The sequence below is a fragment of the Callionymus lyra genome, chromosome 4 (assembly GCF_982586985.1).
Source record: "Callionymus lyra chromosome 4, fCalLyr1.hap1.1, whole genome shotgun sequence".
In the NCBI taxonomy this organism is placed as follows: Eukaryota; Metazoa; Chordata; class Actinopteri; order Syngnathiformes; family Callionymidae; genus Callionymus; species Callionymus lyra.
Window position 1 is genome coordinate 17,163,942 of NC_141821.1, and position 27,334 is coordinate 17,191,275.

Genomic DNA, 27,334 nt, shown 5'->3' on the forward strand with positions numbered 1-27,334 from the left:
TTTCGTGGTAAGATAATTAGGACGAGAATTTGCCCAATAGGGATTCATTCTTTTTCGGTAACACTTTTAATTAGGGAACACACATTATTACTAATATCAATACTTATTGATATGTTTATTAGCAGCATGTTATCCTGTTATAAATCGTTATTAACGTTATGTGAAAACCAGACTCACTCACATTTTTCAAATGTTAAAGTCTTCCTCTCCAAGATGCAGTAAGTCTCTCATTATGACCATGTTTTGAACTTTTACTTCTCTTACTACTTTTTAAGTTCTCTCCCCGTCTGAAATCTTGGCGGATGAGAGGTTACAAGAGTGGAGTCTCTTGGAGTGGGAGACTTCCGGGATTGATGACGCCTGGTAACAAACCTTGATGCTTTACCAATCACAGCAGAGTGGGCGTGGTGATTGAAAACAAGATCTAATCTATAGAAAAATAGAAATGAAAAAGGTTTTTTTAAGATCATTTTATGAAGTTAATACTTAGATGAAAAGAGAGTTTTGTACAAATACTGTTTAATAATTTGTACACATACTGATGATACAATAGAGGTCCTACATCTATTTAAGACACACTTAAATCAACACAGTAGTTGCACTTTAGGTTCTTACCTACCTAATACTCCATGCTAAACAACATCCTTTACTGTTTTTTTTATTTATTAACAATTAGTATTTTCCCCATAATTAAAGGCTTTTGAGCTCCACAATAAAAAAAATGGTTCCAACACAGTTAAGCATTTTCAGCAGACCGCAACGACAGCCAAAGATGTTTAAACTATATAAATGCTGTCAAATCATACCAACAAAAAGGATTGGGTGGTAACATGTCAATCAAACTCAGCCGCTTGTCGTCACGCTGCCTCCATACTGTTCTTACAAGCTCGATAGGTGTGGCTTGTGGGGAGAGTCTGAAGAAAGAGGGTTTGGACTTTTGAATTTAGAATTTAGCTTCGCTGAAATTATTAACCTCTACATATTTTTTTTAATCCAAATTTAACCCATGAAGATGGTGTTAAATTATTATATTGTATTTTTTCTTGTTATTGCATGAATTGTCTTCTGAACTCTGGTTTTCATTTTAGAAGGTTGACAATTAGCTTTGTTCAACAATGTAATGCTTTTTGTGTCGATCTTTAAAATCACTTGTCGGCCTGACGACGCTTAAATAAAAGCAAGAAGTATTTCAAAATCAAAACTGAGTGTACACAGATCAGATATCTTCAGACAGCTAACCATCATGTCTAAGGGCTCCCTTGATTGAAGTGCTCTTGTGCAACGTTCTGCCAGTTAAGTGTAGCAGCAATCATCTTTAAATGATACTTTGTAGGAGGAATGAATCATCAAGAGGTTACAAGCTCGTCCCACATTTGTCCTTTTTTTTTTCTTCCAAAACGTTCAAAGAGGTGGGGAGGCATCTGTGCCTCTGAGGTATTACTGTTTCATTTCAATATCCAGCGGAGCTCCTGAGACTCTAACAAACTGCTATTTTTATTCCAGCGTGTGATTAGTCATTCACCTGGTCAGGGCTGTCATTGGACGCTTTTCCTCACTTTTTTACTTGGTTATACAAGAAACATGTGCTTTGCTGTTCTGTTGTATAAAGACAAAAACCCTATTTTTAATGAAACAAATCATCTGTAAATGTTTTGGTTCGGGAATATAAGCTTATTTTAAGTTTTATACAATTGACTAATCAGCCCTCACTGATGATTCATACTTTATAAAGCATAGTCAGGAACATAAGCAAGAGCGAAGGGCAGGGACAGCTGTAAGATTACTAGGTTGACAAAAATAACCTTGATGGATGTTCGGGGAAAATAACGTTGCTTTATATAAGAAAAAAAGGAGGAAACAACAAAAGGTATTGACAGTCAGTTTGTGTAACTTTGCGTTCGCTCATTGATTCTCAAGTATCTAAGTAAAACTACTTCTGATCTTGATCACTCCAACGACATCCTGGTTCCAACGCAAAACTTTCCAATTAGACTGAATTATCCATTTCATTGTTTTAACTCTGTTTTTAAACCATCAATCCTTTAAACAACGGCAAAAATCGACATGAATCAACATATGTTACAACAAGGTATATCTCTCCTCTGGCCCAGCCCTGGTTGTCGAATACTTTCAGGAAAAAAAGCTTTTGAGCAAAAGTGACGTGAAAAAACCCATACAATCACTTGAGTGATTAAAAGGTTACTTTTTAAAAATACAATGCAAATACAACAATATCATAGTAATCACAGTAAATTACTGGATGAATGGACAGACGGTTGGATAGGTGGAGGGATGGACAGATGGAAGGATGGATAAAAGGATGGGTTGAGGAATGGACAGATAGGTGGAGGGATGGACAAATGGATGAATAAATTGATCTCTTAGAGCTTGTTCCTTTATAGTAAAAATGAGAACAAAAAAAGAATACAAAGATTGATTCAAAACGTAATATTTGGAGGTGAAAAGATAATTCCAAGTAATTTCTATTGTCAGGCATTTCTATTCTCAAGTCACTGCAGATTTAATTTAATCCTCTATAATTACAATGTACAAAGATGTTACAAAGTGTCTGAAGAAGACTTCACCAGCAGCCTTAGAATAGGAACATCTTGACGGAGCGTTGACAATTGTGTGAAAATTCTATGTTAAACCTTTTCCATTCAAACGCCGTAGTCCTTATTATGCACAGGATATCTCACTGGGACCGACATTGTGTCGGTGTAATTACTTAATCTGAGTAATTCTTCTCTGAATCACCTTCTGCAGGAAGCCCACAGCGTTGCTTTGATTCTCGCTCCTGACATCGAATGAAGGGAAGTTCTTTATTACTTTATTTAAAGTATTTTTTTAAGAGTACTTCAATAACCATTATAAAGACCCTGTTGGTAGAAAGTGTTGTCCGTCAATTTATCGATCGCTTGCTTTCAACAGTCCAGTGGAGCTTGTGCACTAGTGTTTGTTTGCCGAGACTAATGTGCATAACCAACACTTAACTAGAACGGAGGATTATCAAGTCATCCAGATAAAGACCCGAGGAGCCTCTCTAGTCAATTACAGCAAAGTGCTAAGTTCAACTCTGTGGGGGTTTTCATGAAAACGCCGGGCGAGTAAACAAATTAATAGTGCGTCCATGGTGCCTCAGAACAACAGCATGGCCTCCGAGCAATCATACGTCAAGCCGAGCAATAGCTGCTGCACCAGGAGAAAATGGAGTGAGTCTAATAGAACCTCAGAGGCTGCAGGTCGGGCTCCTTAGCTCCTTCAGAGAAATCATCTGCCATTGAACTACTTCTTCCTGTATTCCTATGTTATTACAACCAGAGCAACGTCTGTGTGCGTTTGCCTGATCTTAATGTCCTATAGATTCACAACACGCTGGACAAAATTGCTTGAAAATAAACATGAAGACTATTGACCTATCAGCGACGGTTGAAGGGGCGAGGGCAACTCGATCAGGACAATGGGAAAGGGGGCACAAAGTGGAAAGAAGACCCCCAAATGTATTCAAATACTTCTCATTAAAATGAAGATTAATACATACGAATAACGCTTGCAAATTGTTTTATAGTGGAGAAGACGTTTTTTCGTCCAATATTATTGGCCAACATGTACCTTTTATATCTGATGTTCATTCCTGAAAATGTACGAATATTTTCTCCCTGCAGATTTTTCGAAGATGCTGGCTGGTGTTCAAGAAGGCCTCCAGTAAAGGACCGAGACGATTAGAAAAGTATCCTGATGAAAAGGCAGCCTACTTCAGAAGCTTCCATAAGGTAAGTCCACCACTTCTTTAACTTATTGTCAATTCAATTGTCAAAAAATTAAACTATTTAACACCTTGATCCTGAAGATTAGTGGATTATTAGATATAAAAACGGCTCACGGGTGACAAAATTAAAAGATAGGTCTGAAGGGAAAGTAGATCAATGACGAAGAAGCATGCAAGGCCGTTGACTGGCAGAAAAGGATACTTTAAAAAAGAACAGTTCAAAGAGTAAGATGACTGGCTTTCTGAGACGAGGAACAAAACAGAGAAAATATGGAAATAAGCAAACTGCTTATTATTTGTTGAAAGACTTGGTGTGCAGCAGGGAAGCTCAAAAGCAAGCCATTTTAAAGATAGTGGCAGTGAACACTCTTTCCAGCATTTAAGTAAAACAAACCTTTGTCTTTATAGTTTCACTTCATTCTTGTAGAAAATGTAGTGAGTAGATTTGACCAAAGCTCCGTTAAAGCTCTTGATCTGACTTCGCTTCGATCATAATGAGCTTTAGGTAGTGACTGAAAGAGCAACAATGCAGATACATCGTGTTGACTTGATCTGCTGTGAGGGAAGCCAGTTGAGGCGCCTTGAAATGTATTTAGGACGTCTATTAAACTTCATTGTCGTCCTCTTCTTACAAAAATGCAGGAGCTGGTCACAGGGCTAGCAGTTTAGCAGCAAAGACCAGATTTTCCTCTTCCATCCTACTTATTCCAGTTCAGCTACTAACCCCATTTTGTAACATTGGTGAGGGCAGGGATGTTTATCGACTGGTACTTCGAGAGCTTTGACTTTTGGCCTGACTCTCTTTATACCAGAACAAATTGGTGCAGTGTCAGCATTACTGCTGATGTCGCTCCAATAATTTCCTTCTGTATTATCCCTCACCCGTGAAAAAGACCCCGACTTGAACTTCTCCACTTGTGGGGCAGGATCTCATCCCCAAACCAGAGATTTTCATGTCTGCCGCTTTACACTTGCAAAACCGCTACGGCGAGAGCTCACGATCAAAGCCGGATGAAGCCAACTGAACAATGTCGTCAGTAGGAAACACCAAACTTCACTTAAGGCAACTGGGAGGAGACTTATGGGCAGATAAAAATGCAGGAGAGACTAAGAAGGCCTTGGTATTCACCCAGAAAAACAAGTTTCCAGGGAGAGGGAAGTCTGGCACATGGATGGATGACATCAAAAAGACAATATCTACAAGTTTGCTGATGTAAATCAGCCTAATCTAGTTGAATAATTACTATTTTTCATCATTATATGTGGATAATTAACTGATTATATCTGAATCTGATGTGTCATGCTACAGACAATAGGAAGTAAGCAACATTAAACCCACTGTAGCTTCCCTTTTTTCATCTTAAACCATGACTCATTAGCCTCAGATGATGGAGTCAAATATCCATTAGGAGACATTTGGAAACTTCATCTCACTATCTCCCTTTTTTGAAGGTAATAATCCACGATATTATACCTCTCTCTGCCTCCTAAGCCCTTTGAAACACTCTGGTTATGGCTCATTATCAGAGTGACTGCAGATGATCTTAAAGGAGCCTCGCCATTAACGGCGTTAACGGTGTAGAGATAACTGGAGATTATAGAAGACATCTCCTTTCCGACTTGATTTGTAGACCAGGGCCATTTCAGGGAACAAGTGGGAAAGAAAATGCATTTAGAGTTTAACAGAATTAAATGGAATGGAATTCCAGAATGAAGCTGGGGAGGAAGATGGTACTTTAGGTGAGAAATTATGACATTTACTAATTTAACATTTTGCACCTTAAGCACTGCTAATTTTCTTCACTATAACTAAAAAAACTCTCCTTTGTTCTGCTTAGCTAGCTTCTCTGGTTGCTCCAGTATAAGCCATGGGTTGTGAATGGAGGATCTCCAGGCATAGTACATCTTCTTGTCACATGATGCTCCCAGTGTGGCGACAAGGCCCCTGGAGGAAGCTTCCAAAACGCCGGCATGAGCGATGAGTGCACACATGCACCAGTGCATCTGGTAATGCATCGCCAGAGAGATCAAGAAAGGTCCCGTCTGAGCGCTTCATTCGCTGCCGCAGTGATTTGGAAGGAAATAGGCTGCACCGGTGGCTGATTTACACAATCGACACAAAGGGGATTGTGTTTTTTTGCTTTCCACTTTTCCACCCTCCCTTTTTTCCATGTGCCTCTAAGGAAGTTAAGTAATAAATCATGGCTGAATAATTTTAACTTCTTATCAACTTATTGTTTGACCACATTTATTCAGGCAACTATTATTTCCCTGTACAAACCTCATGTTTTCTTGACTCGTGTTCCAGTGGAGATCAAGTCAAGACATCAAGGCTGGGGATGAAACAGAAGATCAATACTTTTAGGGGTCAGAACACAGACGAAAAGAAAAGATTTAGGGATCAATACAGAGGCAATTAGAAAACAACTGCTTTGCCAACCACAAGAAAGAGACATGACGTCTTCAAAACCAAGTAAAGATTAGTTAATATTTTGTTGTTTGCTTTAATTCTAAGTCTAGATTGTTAATAGCCATTGGCAGCGTTTCCCAGATGTGTTTGTTCTTAAGGACATAAGAAGGCCCTAAAGAAGGGTTATACTATGTTTTTATACACATTTTTGTTCACTATTTTGTACTAGTTACACTGTTATGTTTGTTTTAATAAATATTTGAATACAACGTAGCATTCAGTGAGCCACAACAACTGATAGGGGTAGGACTGTCTCAATTCTTAGTGGATATTTCTACCCCTAGCCCTTGACACTCCTTTTTCAGGGGTAAGGGGTAGAATTGGGACACAGCTTAAAAACTAGCGCTAAGATACAGTTGTTGCTTTTTAAGAAAACCTCATTTGGCTTTGGCCGCACTGTTATGAAGTGAAAGCTTTCTGAGTTCAATTACATTTATTTGAAGCCACAGGGTTGCCAAAGTGTTTTTATGTGCAATTGTTAGAAAGCCCTAGCATTTTAAATGTATTATTTGGTTTATTGGAGGGAGAACGGTTAAGTTATAGTGTGTTTTCTAATTTAATTTTGAATTACCTAAGCCCTTGAATTCATCATTGTTGTATGGTGATCAGTGTAGCTCATATCAATATATGTTGATTTATTGCGTGAATAAATGCAAAATGATGAGTTTTACTTTTTTTAATGAATTTATTAGTTTTTCAGTGTACATGTGGTTTAGTCATAGTAGTACTATAAACTGTGCATATCAGATGTGCTCTTCATTGCGCATTTCCCTTACATGGCTTGATGACTCAGCATTTGGTGGCAAAGAAGACTTGTTCTTTCACAGTGTTCTTAAAGCAAAAATTCAAACTTCACTCACTTCCAATCACCCTTGTTTCAACTAAGGGTTGGGATTATTTTAAGAGTAATCTGTTCCTTTTTGGAGTTGTAAGCATTGTCCATTTGAATGAAGCGAATGAGGCTCTTTGGTCTTTGTTTTCATCTTCCTCTGTTGACAGTAGAAGATGATGACGCTCAGGATATTTACCTGTAGTACTTCCTGTCTGTATCACTTGTTATTCTTTAAACTTCTACCACAAACGAGCTTAAAATATAGACTTATTAATTTTTTTCCAGAACTCTACTTAGAAGAGAACTTCTAAGACGCTCATAAGACTATGGAGCTGTAAAATCTACACAATTATTTTGAGATAAGATACAAGATGCAGTCATTTGGGAGACATATGTAGCTTTGTTGCAATACATTTTAAATCAGGTATCTTCAAAATGTTGCTTCGACCAGATGTGCACCACCAAAAAGGCTCTTAAAAGTGTTGTAAAGACGGGGCTCGAACCTACACCAGCCAGGGCTGGAGGTGGTGTAGAAAACAGCAGAGCAGAGAGTGATCGACCCAAATATAGGATTTAACTTAACACCTTTAAATGCGGAAGATGAAAGACAGATGCAGCGTGAAGCGGGAGGGGATGAGAAATCGTTCTCATCACAAATGATTCACTCACTTCTGGTTTTCTTAGGCTTTAGGACGGGAATCCGACCAAAAATATCCCTCAGATGTGAAGCCACACACACATACTCGCACTTTCACGGAAGAAAAAGTTCTAGAGAAGCCCCTAAATGAAAAGGAGATGAGAGACTTGTGGAGTTCACAAATCAGCCACTGTTGCCCAAGGACAAAAATGCCAAAATAAATCACCTCATTTCCTTTCTTATAAAATAAAAAATATGGTTACATATACCTGCCCTGGTGAGATGAAGTGGGGGAATGACGGTTCACATATGTCGCCAGTGTCATTACGTCTGATCTTCTAACCTTTAACAGTCAAGATTCAGTGTACCGGCAGCGAGCCGAGCTAATTCATTCTCCAGCGTCTGGCAGGAAGCCCACCTCCAGCACACAAAGGAGAACAATAATGTAATGGGTCTTATCTCTCAGCCAGGGTGCACACGGGAAAGACTGTTGAACAAAACGGCCTGTAAATGTGGATGATATTCCATTTAATGTAATCGTCTCTTTTTTTTCATTGGAGATCAATCTCCTGGAAAAGTGATTTAAACACTTAATATTGCACTTCTCTCTATTGACTGGTCGGTGATTGAGAGCTGTATTTACTTCAACAATGCTTAGTGAGTTTTTAGCGTTTGTAAACTCTATATTTATCTTTATTTTTAACAATCACAGCTTATTATTAGTGTATTTTTAGTTTCCACTTGCAGAACTTCTCTCCGCATACACTCTGTCAGCAGTGCTGTGTGTCAATGGTTGTTGCTGCTGCAGGTTGTCGTCGAAGCGAATACACAACGGCCTGTGCTTTCTCTTCCTCAGATCACTGAGCTCCACAACGTCAAGAACATTACCAGAATGCCGCGGGAGACGAAGAAGCACGCAGTGGTGATTATCTTCTGTGACGACACGTCCAAGACTTTCGCCTGCGATTCAGGTAAGCTCTTTCCTAAGACTTACCTTCTTACAGCCAACTAGTCTGTGGTGAGTGACTCGAGAGACCCAGATCTACACTTGTACTTTCAAGCATATTCAGTTCATCTTTGTTATGACTCAATGGTTCTTTACTTTTCCGACCACCAGGCCGGGGTCCAGTGGTGGTCTGTAAGGTTTTTCATACCCACTTGTGAAAAAAACATTGTACTGTAACTAGCCAACATTAGTCAAAAAATCTATTTGGAACCTTGTTGTTGAGAAACAAGCCTAGGACTTTTGCTGGTTATGGCGAGATTTATTTTTCATGCCATTTCACTTCACTTTTTTTTTTTTTTTAAAGGTCTGTCTGTGAAAATAAAGTAGAAATTAAACCAGTCTGTGGTGCAAAGAAGGCTGGGGACCCCTGCAGTGCATTATAAAAAGAGCATAATAAAAACTTCAAACCAGCCATTGACTCACAAACATCAAAAAAAGGGCAATTGAGGGACAAGATATTCTATATAAAAAAATTAAAATTACCAGGAGTTATATACCATGTAACAGTGAGATTTAAACAATAGGTTGAAAAATATAAACACTCTACTTACGTTTTGACATGAATGTCAATGTTAATATGACACATGTCTCTATTAAACTGCCAAGTGGCTTTCATCAGGTCAAAGACCATGTATAAACTAACAATATTATTTTGTATTTATTCATTACTAGTCTATAAATATGGTTATAGGTTTTTATTTAAGGACATTTCTCCTTTAATAATTTTTGTAAATTAAGTTGTGCCCCATAAAGAGATTTAAGTAAATACAATAATTGTTTTTGTATCAGAATAAAGATATTTAAAAAAAAATCAATTAAGAAAAATAATTTGAAACTTCATTTGAACAATAAGAAGAATGATTCCCATTGTGGCTAAGTTAACTTAATTAAAACATACATTTCTACAAATTATGTGATTATTATGTGATTAAAGGTCAGTTAATGTGTTGATTTAAGTGTGTCTAAATAGAAAGCACTGCTTGGTCTATTATCAAGGTTAGTCACCGCGCGTCATCAATCTCGAAAGTCTCCACCTCCAAGGGACCCGTTGTATAAACAAAGCGGGCGTGATTACAGCTGGCTGGACGAGGAGTGAAGCCATTATTATGTCATAATGGACTTCGCTTTCGTAACCTCTTGTTCGCCGAGATTTCAGAGGGGAGAGAACTTTATAAGATTCAAAACATGGTCATGATGAGAGACTTACTGCAACTTGGAGAGAAAGACTTTAACCTTTCAAACATGTGAGTCAGGAGAGTTGGATTTTTACATTCGTTGTCGTTTGAATGAAGATAAATGTACCTGTAGATAAAGATTCAACACATATTTGACTTACTGTTTCTCCCACAGTGATTCTTCCACAAATGGTTGTCCCAAAGTGTAGTTTCGTGGAGCTCCTGCTATAAATACTTGTGGTGTTTTTTTCTCTGAGCTGTGAATGAAATACTCCAGGCAACATCTGTCCTTTCTTTCACCCGCTAGAATAGTGAGACGGTATCTCAGAATGCTCAGACGAGTTTGTCCTGGAAAATCATGTCTTACAATCCAAGTTGTTGCCTGGAAATTCACGAAACATTTTCTGAAATTAACGAACAATTGAGGATTCGACTGCCTTTTCACATGTGTTTACTCTACACTCATCTCTCACTGGGCTCCGAGTTTATGCGCCTCACTACCATGAACACCTCCTCATTTCATACTTGGGTGATCTTCAGCAAAAGCTCACTTAAGAAAATTACAAACGCTTTTTTCTGCCCCAACAGGAAGTTGGTTGCTTTTGATGCTATCTATTGATTCATGATGTAATCTATTTCTAATAACCACTGAAAACAAGATTTTCTTCTGTTCCAATCTGACAAACATCATCGTCATCATAATGCATTCTACTCTTGTCTTATATCATTTACCTTTAAAGAAACAGTCATGCACTTCATAAAAAAAGTGTATACTATACAAATAAGTATTAAGAAGGTGCACTAATAAATAACAAATAACATGTTTTATTTGCAAAAAGACATGTGTTTGTTGTAGAAACACAGTATGCAACAGATGTAATTCAACAGGACCATGTATCATGTTCACACCATCCCCAAAAACTTTTACAGTGAAAATAAAAATCACACAAACCACCTCAAGTCACGATATATGAATCATTGAAGTAATTTAAGTCGATCTGTCATCACAAGTTATTTTAGTACAAAAATATTAAGGTACCAAAACTACCCAGAGTCGCTTTAAAATGTGTTGCGTCGTAAAAGTCGTAACACACTTAAAATGTAGATTCTTCCCCATTAATATCTATAATGATTATATTATCAATCAAATTCATCGTAAAGTAATAATAGTTATGGCCATATTCCTACGGCCTTAATAAATACTATCAATTCAGGACACATTCAGACGTCATTAAATGAATGTTTAGTTTAATCCACACAATGTTTTCACAACACGAATCACCCCCCGAAAAAAAATGAGAGTGGGATTTAGACTACCTCGCCTGAACCTAAAAATGTTCCAGCAGCCAAAGACATTTCTCTGGTTCACAATAAAAGACTATCATGGTTGACGTGCCTCGTTAATATTGCATGGAACTCTGCCAGCTCAGTGGGCGAAAAGTGTGGACCAGCGAGTGTGAGCCAATTGCATTACTGTAGGCTAGGGATTAATAACAGCGCTGATAATTATGTTTTTTTAATGGGAATTTACCCATGAAATCTAGGTACAGAAGCAGAAATACAGACAATTCAATACATGAAGGACGAGTCATTTATGCTGAGGTCAGTGGGGACAGATATTTTTTTGAAGTGTGGGGGGGGGGGGGGGAAGCTGAATGCTCTTGGCAGGAAATAAGATGAGCGGTCAAGGTTGAAGATAGGGAGGTGGTGTGCAAGAAAGTCAGCATTTTCTTTTGTCGGTTACTGATATGGCGATCCATTGTAATGTGAAGAATCTGGGGTTTGTCGGAGTAGCGACGCCGACGTTGGACATGAAGGAGATTGTCTCCGGGGTAACTGGGGCGAGAAGAAGGAAGTCTGATGAAGAAAAAAAAAAAAAAGGAAGAGCTCAGTCTTGTCTTTGTTGCCGTAAAAGTGAATGTGACGAGAATGCCAGGGGCCTCGGGACAGAACCCTGGGGTACACCGCTGGTCACCGCCAGGATATGATGTTGAACAATTGAAGTGAAGGAACTGATTGTAGCCTGAGTTTACAGGGTTGTTAGTACGATGCCGGCAAATAAGGCTGTCAAGTGGGATAGTTGGTGAGACGGTGGGACAAGCATCTCTGGGATCGGCAGGAGTTCACAGAAATCTTGAATCAGAAGCCAGAAGAAGAGCAGAAGAGATTTTAACTCCACCACAGTGGAGCATTTATTCTTCTGAATAGCTGCAATTCACTGTAATACTACTCTGTGCCAAGACTTCAGTAGAGCTTCTGTCTCTGCTCTGAATGTTTTGGCTTTTCTCGGCGTGTTTACAACAGCGTTAAAATCGCTTTTTATTATACAGAAATCAAGCTATAATTTAGATCAGTTGTTATGTGGTCCACAGTGGGTACTGGAGTTACTCCAGACAATTGGAAGAAAAAAAAACGAATGGAATTTTTATATAATATGACGTAAAATAAAATAGTTTTAAAACATTTTCCCTGAACATGCAACAAAAAAACTGTCTTTGGATTCTCAAGTTTCCGGTTGTACCTAAACACACAACCAGTGTCGCCTTTTACCAAGTAGCATGTAGCTAAACGGACAAGTTCCCGCTATGGAACCAGACAGAAAACATCAAGTATTGACTTTACAGCCAAATAGAAAAATGGCCAAAAAATCTCTTAAATGCTTAAAGTGCAACACATGTGTTGATTTAAGTGTCTCTTAAACATATCTTGTACTCATCAGTATGTGTCTGTTTGTACAAAACTCTCTTACATTGAAATATTTACATTAGAAAATGATCTTAAGCCCCGCCCACTGAAAATTCTTCTCGTTTACCATAACTACACCCACTCTGCTGTGATTGGTCAAGCATCACGGTTGTCACCACGAGTCATCAATCCTGGAAGTCTCCACCTCCAAGGGACTCTTTGTATAAACAAGGCAGGGTGTGATTAAAGCTAGCTGGAGGAGGAGTGAAGCCATTATTACGTCATGATGGATTTCGCTCTTGTAACGTCTCATTCGCCGAAATTTCAGACGGGGGAGAACTTTATAAAGTAATAAGTTCAAAACATGGTCATGATGAGGGACTTACTGCATCCTGGAGAGGAAGACTTCAACATTTGAAACACGTCAGTGAGTCAGGAGAGTTTTCACATTAGTTACACTTATTTATATCTAAAACATGATGTTGTGATGAAGTTTTGGAACCCCTGGTCTAGATAACAAATATAGTTACTGACTTGACTTGTGAATTTCATGTTTGCATAAGAACAAATTATTGTTCAATCATACTGTATGTAACACAATCCAAACCCTCTAGAACGGTTGGTTCTTCACAGTCATTGAGATGTTTGATGTTTGCCTGCTAACGTTACATGACAATTATATTCCTGCCAGCTCAAAGGCTTCTGTTTGCTCATCATCTCCTTCAATGGGAGTAATAGCGTATTGATCACATGGATGGATGATCACCACGGTTTGTAACCCAGGGCACATTGTTCCACCGGAGCTACTTAAAGTACTTTGTACAACCCCGGAACCTATTACTGAGGAAGGAGGGAAATAGAAAAAAAAAACTAGTACTCATTTGTTTTTGGCTGTTACTGATCCCACCGGCTCTTTTAATCTGCACCGAATCGATGGGATGGATTTTTCTTCCCCCTGGTTACTCTTAGCTCTACTTATGTGCTGTACGTGCAAGGCTGCTATTCTGAAATTGCCTCGGAGATTTATGTGCACGTGCATGTGTAAACACACAGAGGGTTATGGCAGTGAAATGCATGTGCCATAAATAATGTGCCGGACTTAATATCGGGCAGCTTTAAAACCTTCTTCCCCCGAAACAAATCTTCAGTAACAGTTTCTCATACCTTGGTAATGGAGCCCTGAACTACGATCATCTAGAATTATGAGAGGCGCGGTGACATCATCGTCACGCTACTTCCTCCGTCGTCTCGCATCTTTAATTGAATGCGGTGGCGCCGTCATTCGTTACGTGAAAGTGCTTTTAAATTACCGGTATGTCAAATACATTTTTCTCCATTGAATTATATATACACTGAGTTTATATAAATATAAATCGAGATTCATGACCATGTTCAACGCTGGTTGGAAGTCGGTTACTTTCAAAAGACAGCACATGACAGCCGTAAAACCCTTTAGGAGCCAAGGTCTCGAGGGGCAAGTTCAAATACTATCAACTGCTCTTTTTTTTTTTTTTTTTTATAAAACTGTAATATAACTTTCAGCAAATTTTAAATGGAATAATTGCCACCTTAGATAGTCAAAAGTAGGGATATGCTAATGCTAACAGCTATTTAACCTCATTGTGTTAAAAAAAAAAATATTAAAATCCAAAACCACAACTTTTAGACACATTCCCTCTGTATGTTATTAGACAAAAGTGTTCATAAACGATACTATTGATTCCAATGCTCTGCTCATGAATCGGATCCGTACCAGCGCTTGACCTTAAAAACCCTTTTACCTGTCAGTGGGACCACGACCACGCTGGGACTGGGAGTTGATCCAAAACTGTCACACTGTCTCTGGGAGTTGGTGGCTTGTGGAAAATGCAGAAAAATTAGAGCAGTTTACATTCTTTACGGAAATGAACTGAATCTGACAGATGCCTTTTTTTTTCTTCCTTTTTGGTCTGAAATGCATTTTGTAATTGTTCATTTGTATGCTGGGAATCCTCTGTGTGGCTGTCATAGAAGAAGAACAGATGGACAAACAAATTGGCATTCATTTGATGGGAAGATAACAAGGACTTACCGAAATGTATGGGGGAAAAGAAGACAGAACAATAATAAAATTGGTGTTTGATTGTAAATTATTATTATTATTATTTTTTTAATGAAAAATTATTATTAGAAAGGTTTATAAACATGTTAGTGATAGCTCTATTAACCCTCATGTTATCTCAGGATCAAAATGGACCAAAAAAAATGTGTTTGTGGTATCCCTTGTGTTGTCTCTGGGTCCAGGTTGACCTCCCTTGTTTCCATAAATACATATGCAGTGGTGGAGGTAGAACACAAGGGTTAATACTATTGAGGAATACAAATGGAAAAGGAAAGATCGTGGCCTGAAACAATTCATATTTAAAGTTGAACGACAGGGGAAAAAAAAAGAAATGTTGATTAGCTGATAGGTCAAAGGTCTTTTGTGAATATTTCTTCGTAATCTAGTAGATTATATTTTTTATATTTCGTACAATATATATTTTTTATTTTAGTAGATTACATTTTGTCATATTTTCATAGATTATCTTTTTTGTATTTTCATACATAAAATGTTTTTATATTTAATAGATTGTATTTTCTTAGATTTTTTTTTAATATACTTTCGTAGATTCAAAAATATATATTTTTATAGGTTATATTTTTTCAGATTTTTGTAAATTAAAAAATATATATATTTCCGTAGATTATATATTTATTTATATTTTCGAAGGTTATGTATTTTTATATTTCTGTAGATTATATTTTTTCCTATTTCCATAGATTCCATGTGTTCTGTATTTCCGTTTATTTGATATTTTTTGTATTTTCATATTTTCTAAGATTAAATGTTTTTCATATTTTCATAGATTGTATGTTTTTGTATTTTCATACATTATATAATTGATGTATTTTAATAGGTTATATATTTTTTATATTTTCTAAGATTATATTTTTTTCACATGTTCCAAGATTATATGTTTTTCATATTTTCTAAAATGATATGTTTTTCATATTTTCATAGATTATAAATGTTTTGTATTTTCGTAGATTATACATTTTTTGTATTTTCGTGGATTATATATTTCTTTATATTTTCTCATATTATGTATTTTTATATTTCCGTATATTATATTTTTTCATATTTCCATAGATTACATCTGTTCTGTATTTCCGTTGATTTTATATTTTTTGTATTTTCATAGATATATTTTTTTCATATTTTTTTCATATTTTCATAGATTATATATTTTTCATATTTTCATAGATTATATATGTTTTTCATATTATCATAGATTATATATTTTTCATATTTTCATAGATAATATATTTGTTGTATTTTCATAGATTACATATTGTTCTCTGCATTAACCGTTTCATAAAGATGTTTCCATGTGTTCCTGCTCCGTGAACAAACCTCTTCACAGCAGCTCAAGCAGACGTGCAGACGTGTTTTTAACGTGTCAACCGTGTGTTTGTCCTGCAGAGCTGGATGCCGAGGAGTGGTGCAAGCTGCTGTGTGTGGAGTGCCTGGGCAGCCGTCTCAACGACATCAGCCTGGGAGAACCAGACCTGTTAGCCGCGGGGGTTCAGCGGGAGCAAAACGGTGAGTGCCCAATTAGTCCTTGCTAAAACAGACAGCCTTTTGGGGTCAACCGCCTTCACCCCCCTCCAACCCCCCTCTCTTCTGCACAGAACAAATTGTGATTGCAGCTGGTTTTTGTATGTCTTAATGCAAGTCCGCCCCGCCAGGGTCGCAGGAGCGGAACCAGCCACTGTCCAATTAGGGCCGAGCTAATAACGGCCGTTTTCTGTCCATATCTAAAGGCGGGGTGGTGCCGGACCGGCCCTTACACATTTTTAGGGCCTCAACTTTAGAAGTGGGCTTTAACCACGAGTGAGGGTCACGGGCGGTTTGGGGCCTAATGAGGAGGTGCTGTGCATCACCGGCTCCTTCTGGTAATGAAGCTTGTCACGGAGAAGGATGAGATTACGGCTTTTTACGGTCATGTGATTTTCTTCTTCCTTTTTTTTTTTTTTCCTTCCTAGGAAAAGAGTAAAGCTCATCTTTGTGTTGTGAAAAGCCGGGACCATTTATTTCGAGTCATTTCATTTCATTTTCAAATTGTTTTCGACAGCGCGACTCTCGGGTTCGACTGCGAGACGTCATAACTTTTTTTTTTTTTTTTTGTCGGCGGTTGAGCCGAGCTGTGAAAACACAATTCCTCAATGGCGGGGACGGCGTTATCATGCAGAACTCGCGGCGTGTTGTGTCAAGGAGATAAGCCGGGGCGTCTATCGCCCTCGCGACGACTGAATTAAAGCAGGAAGCCTGCGAACATGTTTCAATTAGCGCACCCCCACACCCCCCTACACCCCTCACCACGCACACACACTGCCGAAGTAATTAGATCACAGTTCATTTTCTCCCTTCCCTAAAAATATGCCACGTTTATGACATGGCTATTTTATATCCACTGCCAACACATGGCTTATTCTGAATCATTAGGCATGATTAGTGAGAACTCATTTAGATTATGGAGACGCCTCCGTCCCTTCCTGTCTGCCTCACACACTGTGGAGGGGGGTTTTTTTGGCCTTGATTCCTGGGCGGATACGTTCGGCAGACATGAGGTGAGGGTCAAGACATCTCCATCAAGTCCAGCTAAGAATACCTGAGCCTCATATACTCGCCGGCGGTGGCCGCTGACATTAATCTCTTACTTATAATGCGACTCCAATATCCAGCAAAAGCTGCACCGAGCTAAGAAGCCACATGTGGCTCTTCCCTCTATTCGTCCGGCTATCGATGGATCACTGTGTAAAATGACCATGTTGAGAAAGTCTCATTGTGTCGCCTTTAATGTCCATTCATGATATTGTTATTTGAAGTATTTTTGTAAGAGCGTCAAAATTAAAAAATGCATGAAAGTCTTAAAAAGTGATGTATTTTGAAAGGCACATTAACCTAAATGATAAGAAATGAGTAAAAAAATAGTGTGAGGTTTGGACTAGAGCTGGACCAAACAACCAACCAACAGACAGAAATGGACAGAACACAAAAGGGTTTAATCACAATAGCTCATATAAAAACAAAAACAAGGTTCAAGTGTCCATATCACAGATCAAGGGAACCTTAAAACGCACTCTCGGGCGGAGATCAAAAACTCAAGAGGACTAAAAAAAAACAAGAGAGCAGTGATTAGAAGAAAAAAAAAAACACACATGCTGGATAAAATAACAAAAAGTAGGCTCAGGCACAAGGAGGACAAAAATACTAGAAACAAGAAAAAAAAAGGAATCCACGGAGAGAATAAGAGAATAGTACATACCTGGGAGTGACGATTATAATCTGGCGCCTGTTGCTGCAGGAGAAGTGGCTTTAATGCTGATGAGCTGCAGCTGCTGTTGGAGCAACAGGCGCCATGGAGCTCAGGAAACGGAAAAGGATATGAAAAACAAGTTTCAAAATAAAATCATGAGACAATACATGATAGTAAGCTTAAAAAACTGGAAGGAGCCGATCAAAGCAAAAAATTGGATTATACTTCTAATCTATTTTTTTTGGTTTGAAACTGTTTTTGATTTGATCATTTTTTTGTCGTAGACACACATTTCCTCCGTATGTTATTGGACACAAGCGCTCATAAACAATACAAGTCTCTTGTTGAACTGATTTTTAAAAATTTGAGTAAAAAAAAAATGTACTGCAAAACTAAACTTAACTTAATTAATTTAAAAAAATGTTCTTTTTGACGTTGTAAAAAAAGTGAAGGCACACATGCAAAAGATATCAGATAATGAAAAGTCTGGAATCTTTCGTTGTATAATAAGCAAGCATTTAAGTGTTTTTATTTTTATCTTTAAATCTTTAAATCTCTTGTGTCTGAAGGCCCCTGTGGCCCATTAGATGATTTGAATTCAAAAACAGTTGAATTTTTCTTGTTTTTATTGTGACCGACGTAGAATCAATACAATAAGATGCAGAAAGATCAATAAATACGAAACCTGCTTACAAACAAGCTGTAAACTTTTATTTATGTTGGATTTCTTTTCTACTTATTTTTTTTTAAAGTGATATTTAACTCAACTAAATTCATTAAGTACATTTTATTAACCATTTGCAAACGTTCACAACCCATGATGCTTAGAGTCTGTTAAAAACATACATCATTGTAAAATGTGATACTAATCACTTCCGTGGAGAAAAAAGTTTTTCAGGAAATATTTGTAGTGAAGCGAAGAACAGATGTGTTTCAAGAGGTTCTTTTAGTTTGTCGGGAAACACATCAGTCCAACTAGAAAGAGTGCATTTCCAGAAGAAAATGCAGTGGGAATGCTGACCCTGCTGTGCTGTGGAAGAAGATGGGGAATTAGTAGTTAAAGTAGAAGAAGTGGAATTGGTTGTAAAAATAGAATTAGTAGAAAATTAAAAGTAGTAGTAGAATTAGTAATGAAATTAGAAGTAGTAGTAGATGTAGTAGTGGTAGTAGTAATGGAATTAGTAGTTAAAGTAGAAGAATTTGGAATTAGTAGTAAAAGTAGAAGTAGCAGAAAAATAAAAGTAGTAGTAGAATTAGTAATACAATTAGAAGTAGTAGTAGTAGTAGAAGTAGTAGTGGAAATATATGGGGAATTAGTAGTTAAAGTAGAAGAAGTGGAATTGGTTGTAAAAATAGAAGTAGTAGAAAATTAAAAGTAGTAGTAGAATTAGTAATGAAATTAGAAGTAGTAGTAGAAGTAGTAGTGGAAGTAGTAATGGAATTAGTAGTTAAAAGTAGAAGAATTTGGAATCAGTAGTAAAAGTAGAAGTAGTAGAAAAATAAAAGTAGTAGTAGAATTAGTAATAAAATTAGAAGTAATAGTAGTATTAGTAGTAGAAGTAGCAGTGGAAGTACTAGTGGAATGAGAAGTTAAAGTAGAAGAAGTGGAATTGGTAGTACAAATAGAAGTAGTACAAAATTAAAAGTAGTAGTATAATTAGTAGTAAAAGTATAAGTAGTGGTGGTAGTAGAAGTAGTAGTGGAAGTATTAGTGGAATTAGTAAGTAAAGTAGAATAATTTGGAATTAGTAGTAAAAGTAGAAGTAGTAGAAAAATAAAAGTTGTAGTAGAATCAGTAATAAAAGTAGAGGTAGTAGTAGTAGTAGAAGTAGTAGTAGAAATATTAGTGGAATTAGTAGTTAAAGTAGAAGAATTTGGAATTAGTAGTAAAAGTAGTTGTAGTAGAAAAATAAAAGTAGTAGTAGAATTAGTAATAAAATTAGAAATAGTAGTAGTATTAGTAGTAGAAGTAGCAGTGGAAGTAGTGGTGGAATTAGTAGTAAAGTATAAGTAGTAGGTCGAAGTGAAAAGGAGTTGAAACATGAGTTAAAGATTTTCCCCATTGAAATGAATGGGGTATAAAAAGAGGAATAAAAGAAAGAGTGGAAGAGATAAAAGAACGATAGAACATATCCCGCTTTTTGGAATCGAGCTGCATTGATAAAAGTTTGAACGGTTCAAATCGGATAAAATTTGTAGGAGAAGAAGCGGCTCAAAGTTTAGGTCAGAAGAAAACAGGATCTCAATTGTGTGAGTGCTTCCCAGCATTCACACAATAAAGTACCCGGACGTGTCACGTTAAAGTTTTTTTCCTGATTGTGAAGCAGAAAACATTTTGTTGTCTTATTTTTACCGTAGAACGTTTCAACGTCTACCTGATGCCGACGCCCAACCTGGACATCTACGGCGAGTGCACCATGCAGATCACGCACGAAAACATCCACCTGTGGGACATTCACAACGCGCGCCTCAAACTGGTCATGTGGCCTCTCAGCTCGCTGCGCAGATACGGGCGAGACTCCACCTGGTTCACCTTCGAGTCCGGAAGGTAAATTCAGTTCCGAGTGTTGAAAGTTGAACTGCAGTTGAAACTTAAAAAAAAAAAAGAAGTATGGACTCCCAGGATATCAGTTTTAGCAGCAGAGCCCTTCAGGCGTTAATTTGACAGGTTCCTCTGAACATGTATTTGTTTGGGTGTTGTGTTGTGTTGTGTTGTGTTGTGTTGTTGTGTGTCTCCCTCCGTGCGCTCGTCCCTATTTGTTGAGAAGAATCCAAAAGTGTTGCACCATCAAAGTCCTCTCTCTCTCTCTTTCCCGTGTTGCTGGCGCAGGATGTGTGACACGGGAGAAGGTTTGTTCACGTTCCAGACGCGGGAGGGGGAGAAGATCTACCAGCGGGTCCACTCAGCCACCCTCGCTATCGCCCAGCAGCATGAAAGAATGTTGGAGGAGATGGAGAAGAGCTCGCAGGTACTTCACGTTTGCGGTTTACAAGCTTTTTAAGCAACATTACAAGAGGAGACGACAAACTACCATCATCACGCTTCCTAGGAGAACGACTGTGTTTCCACTAGTTTTATTATCACTATTTGAATAGTGCGTTTGCTTTGCATATGGATGGATGGATGGATGGATGGATGGATGGATGGATGGATGGATGGATGGATGGATGGATGGATGGATGGATGGATGGATGGATGGATGGATGGATGGATGGATGGATGGATGGATGGATGGATGGATGGATGGATGGATGGATGGATGGATGGATGGATGGATGGATGGATGGATGGATGGATGGATGGATGGATGGATGGATGGATGGATGGATGGATGGATGGATGGATGGATGGATGGATGGATGGATGGATGGATGGATGGATGGATGGATGGATGGATGGATGGATGGATGGATGGATGGATGGATGGATGGATGGATGGATGGATGGATGGATGGATGGATGGATGGATGGATGGATGGATGGATGGATGGATGGATGGATGGATGGATGGATGGATGGATGGATGGATGGATGGATGGATGGATGGATGGATGGATGGATGGATGGATGGATGGATGGATGGATGGATGGATGGATGGATGGATGGATGGATGGATGGATGGATGGATGGATGGATGGATGGATGGATGGATGGATGGATGGATGGATGGATGGATGGATGGATGGATGGATGGATGGATGGATGGATGGATGGATGGATGGATGGATGGATGGATGGATGGATGGATGGATGGATGGATGGATGGATGGATGGATGGATGGATGGATGGATGGATGGATGGATGGATGGATGGATGGATGGATGGATGGATGGATGGATGGATGGATGGATGGATGGATGGATGGATGGATGGATGGATGGATGGATGGATGGATGGATGGATGGATGGATGGATGGATGGATGGATGGATGGAAGGAATAACATCAGGATCCATGTATTCCTTGGATGCTGCCGAGTATCCCACAATCCTTTGCAGTCCAGGATTCAAATTTGTGTTTCAACTAATTGAATAAATCGTTACAGAAGGATTTAATGTCGATTTTTTTTAGAAAAGGTTAAACTGAATTTTTATTCTGCATTTATCCTCGTGGGTGTTTAGTGTCTACAGTGGTCTCTGGTTAATCGTGGGGGTGAGGGGGTAACACTCTGATAACACCCCGAATTAAACAAAATCTGTAAGTTTAATTTTTCACTATTAAAATCCATAATTATTTGACCCTCCTTATGTTCTTTATAAACCTTTCCCAAACTGTCACTCAAGTTATCTTTTCCCATGTTGTGTTAACAACACTGGCAGTAAAAGATTCTGATAATGTAGACTTTAAAAAAAAATGTTTTCATGTGAAATCATAAAAAAAAAATAGATTGTGTAAATGTATCTTTAAGCTTAACAATTTAAAGAAAAGTTTTTTATCTTCCATACGAGGTGACATTCCGATCAACAACTCACTCAGGGATCTAAACAACTCCTATAATGCTTTGCCGCCCAGTCGGCCATTCATAGCTGCAGATCTCAATTTTTGACATAATTGCAACAAAATCGTGGAATTGAAATATATTTATTTTATTATTATATATATATTGAAAAGTATTGTAGCGACCAATCATCCGTCACTAAAAGGAGAAGTTTGTAGGCATTATGGGAGTTCAATGTTTTGATGGCACCATAAGTAAGGTGGGTGTATTGAGTGCCTCCCACTTATAAGTTTATCTTCTGTTTAATAAATCAACTGTTTGTAACAAAATGATGCAAAGCCTGGAGATGTTCTGTTCCTGACTCCAGCTTCCTACAATTTATTTTTATACGCAGTACATTGTGAAAAAAAAAAGTTAATCTGCCAGACCGCAGAAGATAAACCATGTTATGGACCAGGAACCATTGTTTCTCAAATATCTTTGTGTATATAGTTGTGTAATATCTCCTGTTACACGCTAGAAACAGTTATCCAACGATTGATGTTGTTGTTTTAAACAAGAGAACAACAATAACAACAGATAAATATCCTTTAAATAGAAAATAAACAATGTCATCTTCAACTTAAGCGACAGGTGAAAAAGCTGCGTGGTTGTTCATGACGTGCATCAGTTTTGCCACAAATCAGATCAGATTTATCACTCCAAAGACTTTGTGTTTTGCATCGTGGCAGAAGTATTGTTTTCACTTCAGTGGCATGCTTGTGCGCTCCAGCGGAGAGAGATACAGATTCTGATGGGAATACAATTCATCTCTGCAACGTACGAATGTGAAATGTTTTTTTTTAGAGTGGAAAGGGGGGGGAAGTTTTGTCAGGCTCGGCTGCTTCTGCCAGTCTTTAGAACAAAAACTATCTTAATCCATGAATCATCTTTACGAAAAAATAAAATGTGTCCATTTTCTCTCACAACCAAAATACACTTCTTCATAAAAAATATCTTCCTATTTATTCCTTTAAGGATGGTTGGTACTGTTGTTGTCCTAGAAAAGTAAGTAAGTAAGTAAAGGTTATTTGCTGACAAATTGCTCTAACTCTCTCAAAAACAGCTAAAATATATACTTAAAAGATCAAGACACATAAGACAAACACAAGAGTTCCAGACAATTAGGAGAAAGCACAAATAAAAATGTCTTGAGATGTTTCTTGAAGGAGTCAGTAGATCCATCAAACATAGAGGGAGAGGAAGATCGTTCCAAAGCTTAGGAGAAACAGCCTGGAAGGATTACTCTCCTCTGGTCCATGTTCAGGAACCATCAGTAGATTCTGATCCACAGACCTCAGAGCCCGAGCTGGGGTGTAAGGCTGGATCAGATCACTGATGTAAGGAGAAACCTGACCATGAATAGATCTGAAAGTAAGAACCAGATTTTTAAAATGGATCCTGAAAGAAACTGGCAGCCAGTGAAGAGTTTTAAGGATCGGAGAAATGTGAGTTCTTCTACTAGAGCGGGTCAGAATTCTTGCTGTAGAGTTTTGTATTAACTTTAGAGGAGACAACTTCTTCTTGTTTAGAAAATAAACTGTTGCAATAGTCAAAAACGAGAAGACACAAACGCATGGATTATAAGTTTAGAGATTTTTCTCAGTTGAAGTAGAACTCTCGTCCTCGCTGATTATGTAAATTCTCATTATTTAAGTGCATGTTTATCCAACACTGTAGCTAACAAACAAAGGAAAGCATAATAGGTCCCTTATACATTCCCACATTTCGCTTTGCCACGTTTGTCGATAACACAATCAACACTTCTATTGCGCCTGACGTTAAAAGCGTCACGTGCATGTGCTGACTTGGTAAAGGAGCGCCATTCATTACATGTTGTTATCAGTGTTTCTTCAGGTATTTTTAGAGGCTTTAATTACATTGTATTAATTAAAGCCTCAGACAGGCACTCGGAGCACTTAAGCAAGCGCTGCTGCACTCCTTTATTGTCTTCAGTTTTTCCACACGATGTTCAGGCACAAGATTACATGTCCTGCACGATAAGCTGTTGAAAATATAGATTTGAAGCTTCAAATAGCGGCAGACTGAATCATAAGTTTTAACAAAGATATGAAGAATTAAAAAAAAGATCTCGATGCAACTGTATTATAACGCACACCTATTCTGAAGTGATTTGATTTACTTTTGTTTGTGAGATTAAACCATTAAACTGTCAGAGTCCCCAACAAACCGAGGCAGAAGGTTTCAAGTTTTACTGTTTGTCAACACCGTTGCCATCGTTGGAAGTGATATCAGGAATCGTCGCACATGAATCAACATCACACACTCATGCTAGCAGGAGGAGACAGCGGGGCATCAGTGGACTGACCTGCATTCATTACTGATGACTGGTGGTAAGAGCCGTGTGACCTCGCGTCTCCAGAGAAAACCAAACAAAAAAAGTGCTCGAAGCATCTTCTCACGATAACACGGCATACACTGTGACTGAGCCTTCGAGTCCGAAGAGAGACTGAAATAAGAAAAATAAGACTTATTTTGAAAGAGAAACTCTCAAATATTTTAGCTTTTTAGTGAATGTTTGGTAGAATAATATTTGGTTAAGTCAGATTTGGTCATAATAAAGAATATAATGATGACAAATATGATTTTTTTTAGGTACAGGAATAAGGAATATTCAATAAAAAGTCAAGATAAAATGCGTCACTTGTGAAGAGAGGCTTTGTTTTAAATGAAAAAAAAAGTAGAGGAAAACAAAAAGGACAGTTTAGTTCTAAAACTAAAAAAAATATTTTGAGCAAGTTTACATATGGAAGAACTGGAAATTCCAGAAGGCAGGTCTATTTTTTCACGCTCTGAAACATTTTTTACATCAGGTTTATATTCTCCTACATCCAAGAGCCACTAACATCCTTTTGCTTGTATCCATGTGGCCCTAAGATCATAAAACCGATTAAAATCTCGAATTTCCAGTTTACCTGCGTGATCTTGTTCTTCTTGTCTTCTCATGCTTTGACCACACTTTGTCCATTTGTTTTAGGACATCTTCAGGTTCTGAGAGTGAGGTTTAGGTCTTCTGAATCGATCGAGCGTTTTAATGCTAGCATCAGATGCTCACAGGGTTCGCTGCTTCATCCCTCTCCTCTCACAAGGTTCTCGACAGGTCTCCCCCTCCCATCCCGCCTCTGCTTCCTCCGACACCCTGTGGTCACGGCCTCCGCCCCCTCCTCCCACCTTCCTTCCTGCCTCCTTCCCCACTATCATTCTTCATTCATGCTCGCGTTGATGAGCCTTGACCATATGGCCATGTTGCTGGACGCCGACGTTCTGGTCCGCTTCCAAAGAGCAGCTTATATTATACTTTTGCATATTCATCACCATTTAAAAGCCTTTAAAGAATCAAACCCTTTTTGTAATAAAATGCATTCTGGCTGGTGACTAATGTGGTTGATTGACAGCTCTTCTCCGTGCATTTCAGGTCCACTCGAGAGAAACCCTCACCAAGTCCATCTCTCTGCCTCGCAGCGCCTATTGGCAGCACATCACACGGCAAAACAGCATGGGCGATCTCTTCTCCTACCAAGGTGAACTTCTTGATTCTTATCATTTCTTTCTCACCGAGGAGTCAAAGGCGGTTAATTGTGTTTCTCAGTGAGACCGAGGGCTTTGATGTTCACGGTCAAAACAACCACTGATGACACCACACTTCTATCGTGACTAATGTAGGGCTAAATAAACAGTGATCTTGACACAGCAATGTTGTTAAGTTAGCTTAGCATTGCTGTTTGTTTTATTTCAAATGACAGAACAATGCTAGTATTTTTTGGTCATTGAAGACTCAGGATACAGCATTATAATGAAAACTACAGTGTCTTTATTTTGAAAGGCCACTAGATGGCACTCTAGGTTTCAAAATGATGCCAGGTTTTATTGAAACATTATAAAGCAGACATTGCCATCTAGTGGCTATTTTAAATTAAGACACTGTGTCATGATACAGTGCTATTAACCTTGTGCTATTTTACGTTATAACTCTTTATAAAAGAGTGAAGGGATGATGTTATTCTATGTTGGTATGCTTTTAGGTCTTTGCGTTTTTTCCTTTGATCTATGCACTTTTAATTTGCACTTTGTTATCTCTTTGCACTTTATTCTTTTTACTTGCTATACCTGCTATCGTCTGCTGTGTACTGGAAACCTTATTTCCCGAAGGAGATCTCCAGAGGGATTAATACTGTCAATCTAATTCTAATGATACAGTTTCTTCACTACAACGCTTTATTACGAGGCCTGGTCAACCCATCACTAACTTAACTACTGAAGTCAAATATATGTTCCCATATCAGTCAAGTAACAAGCAGCATGACAGCAGTTTCAGTTTTTTTCTGTCGTCGTCACAGCCCACATTCATCTCCCCTGAAACTATTTTTATATATTTTTTTCTTCACATAATTTCCTCAGGTATTTTAAGCAAATAAAAACTTGTTTTCTCAAATAATTATGTGACCCTAGAGTTGGACTAAGCATGTATACACTGTTAAAACGGAATATAACACCAAAAATGATGTTACAAAAGTTACTTCAATGCTGCCAAACTGGAGGATGGATATTTTTTTTCCTGGACTCTTCTGAGGTCAAGCATCAACGTGCTTCCTCAGCCGAGGGGTCGACAGAAAAGCCGGGGTCATTACTTATTGGTGCAGCCGAACGGTAACTGTCCAAACTCTGGTGAGCACAGTAGCGTCTCCCTCATTCATCACCCTGCCATCTCCGGCTGGTCCTCCCCGAGTCTCCTCTGTCAGCCGGAGAACAACGCTCCACCTCTTCCTCCACACATCATCATACCCGTTCAGTGCTGCCATTATCTGTCTTCCTTTTCAATGAATAAATTCAATGCATCAGTGTGTTTGAGGACATGGGAAAGGTCTCATCACGCGAGTAAGAAGTGAAGGTGATTTGAGAGAGCGACACACTGTGTGCT

The 27,334-nt window shown here is 38.3% G+C and overlaps 1 protein-coding gene across 1 annotated transcript in view; it reads left to right on the forward strand.

Moving 5' to 3' along the window:
* Positions 1-27,334, forward strand: part of dok6 (docking protein 6) — a 65,963-nt gene that overhangs the window by 28,254 nt on the left and 10,375 nt on the right. The window contains exons 2-7 of the mRNA XM_087788982.1: positions 3,666-3,773; positions 8,565-8,679; positions 16,080-16,199; positions 20,275-20,464; positions 20,747-20,885; positions 25,832-25,937. Coding sequence (XP_087645108.1) covers positions 3,666-3,773; positions 8,565-8,679; positions 16,080-16,199; positions 20,275-20,464; positions 20,747-20,885; positions 25,832-25,937 — 778 coding nt within the window. The remainder of the gene's footprint in view (positions 1-3,665; positions 3,774-8,564; positions 8,680-16,079; positions 16,200-20,274; positions 20,465-20,746; positions 20,886-25,831; positions 25,938-27,334) is intronic.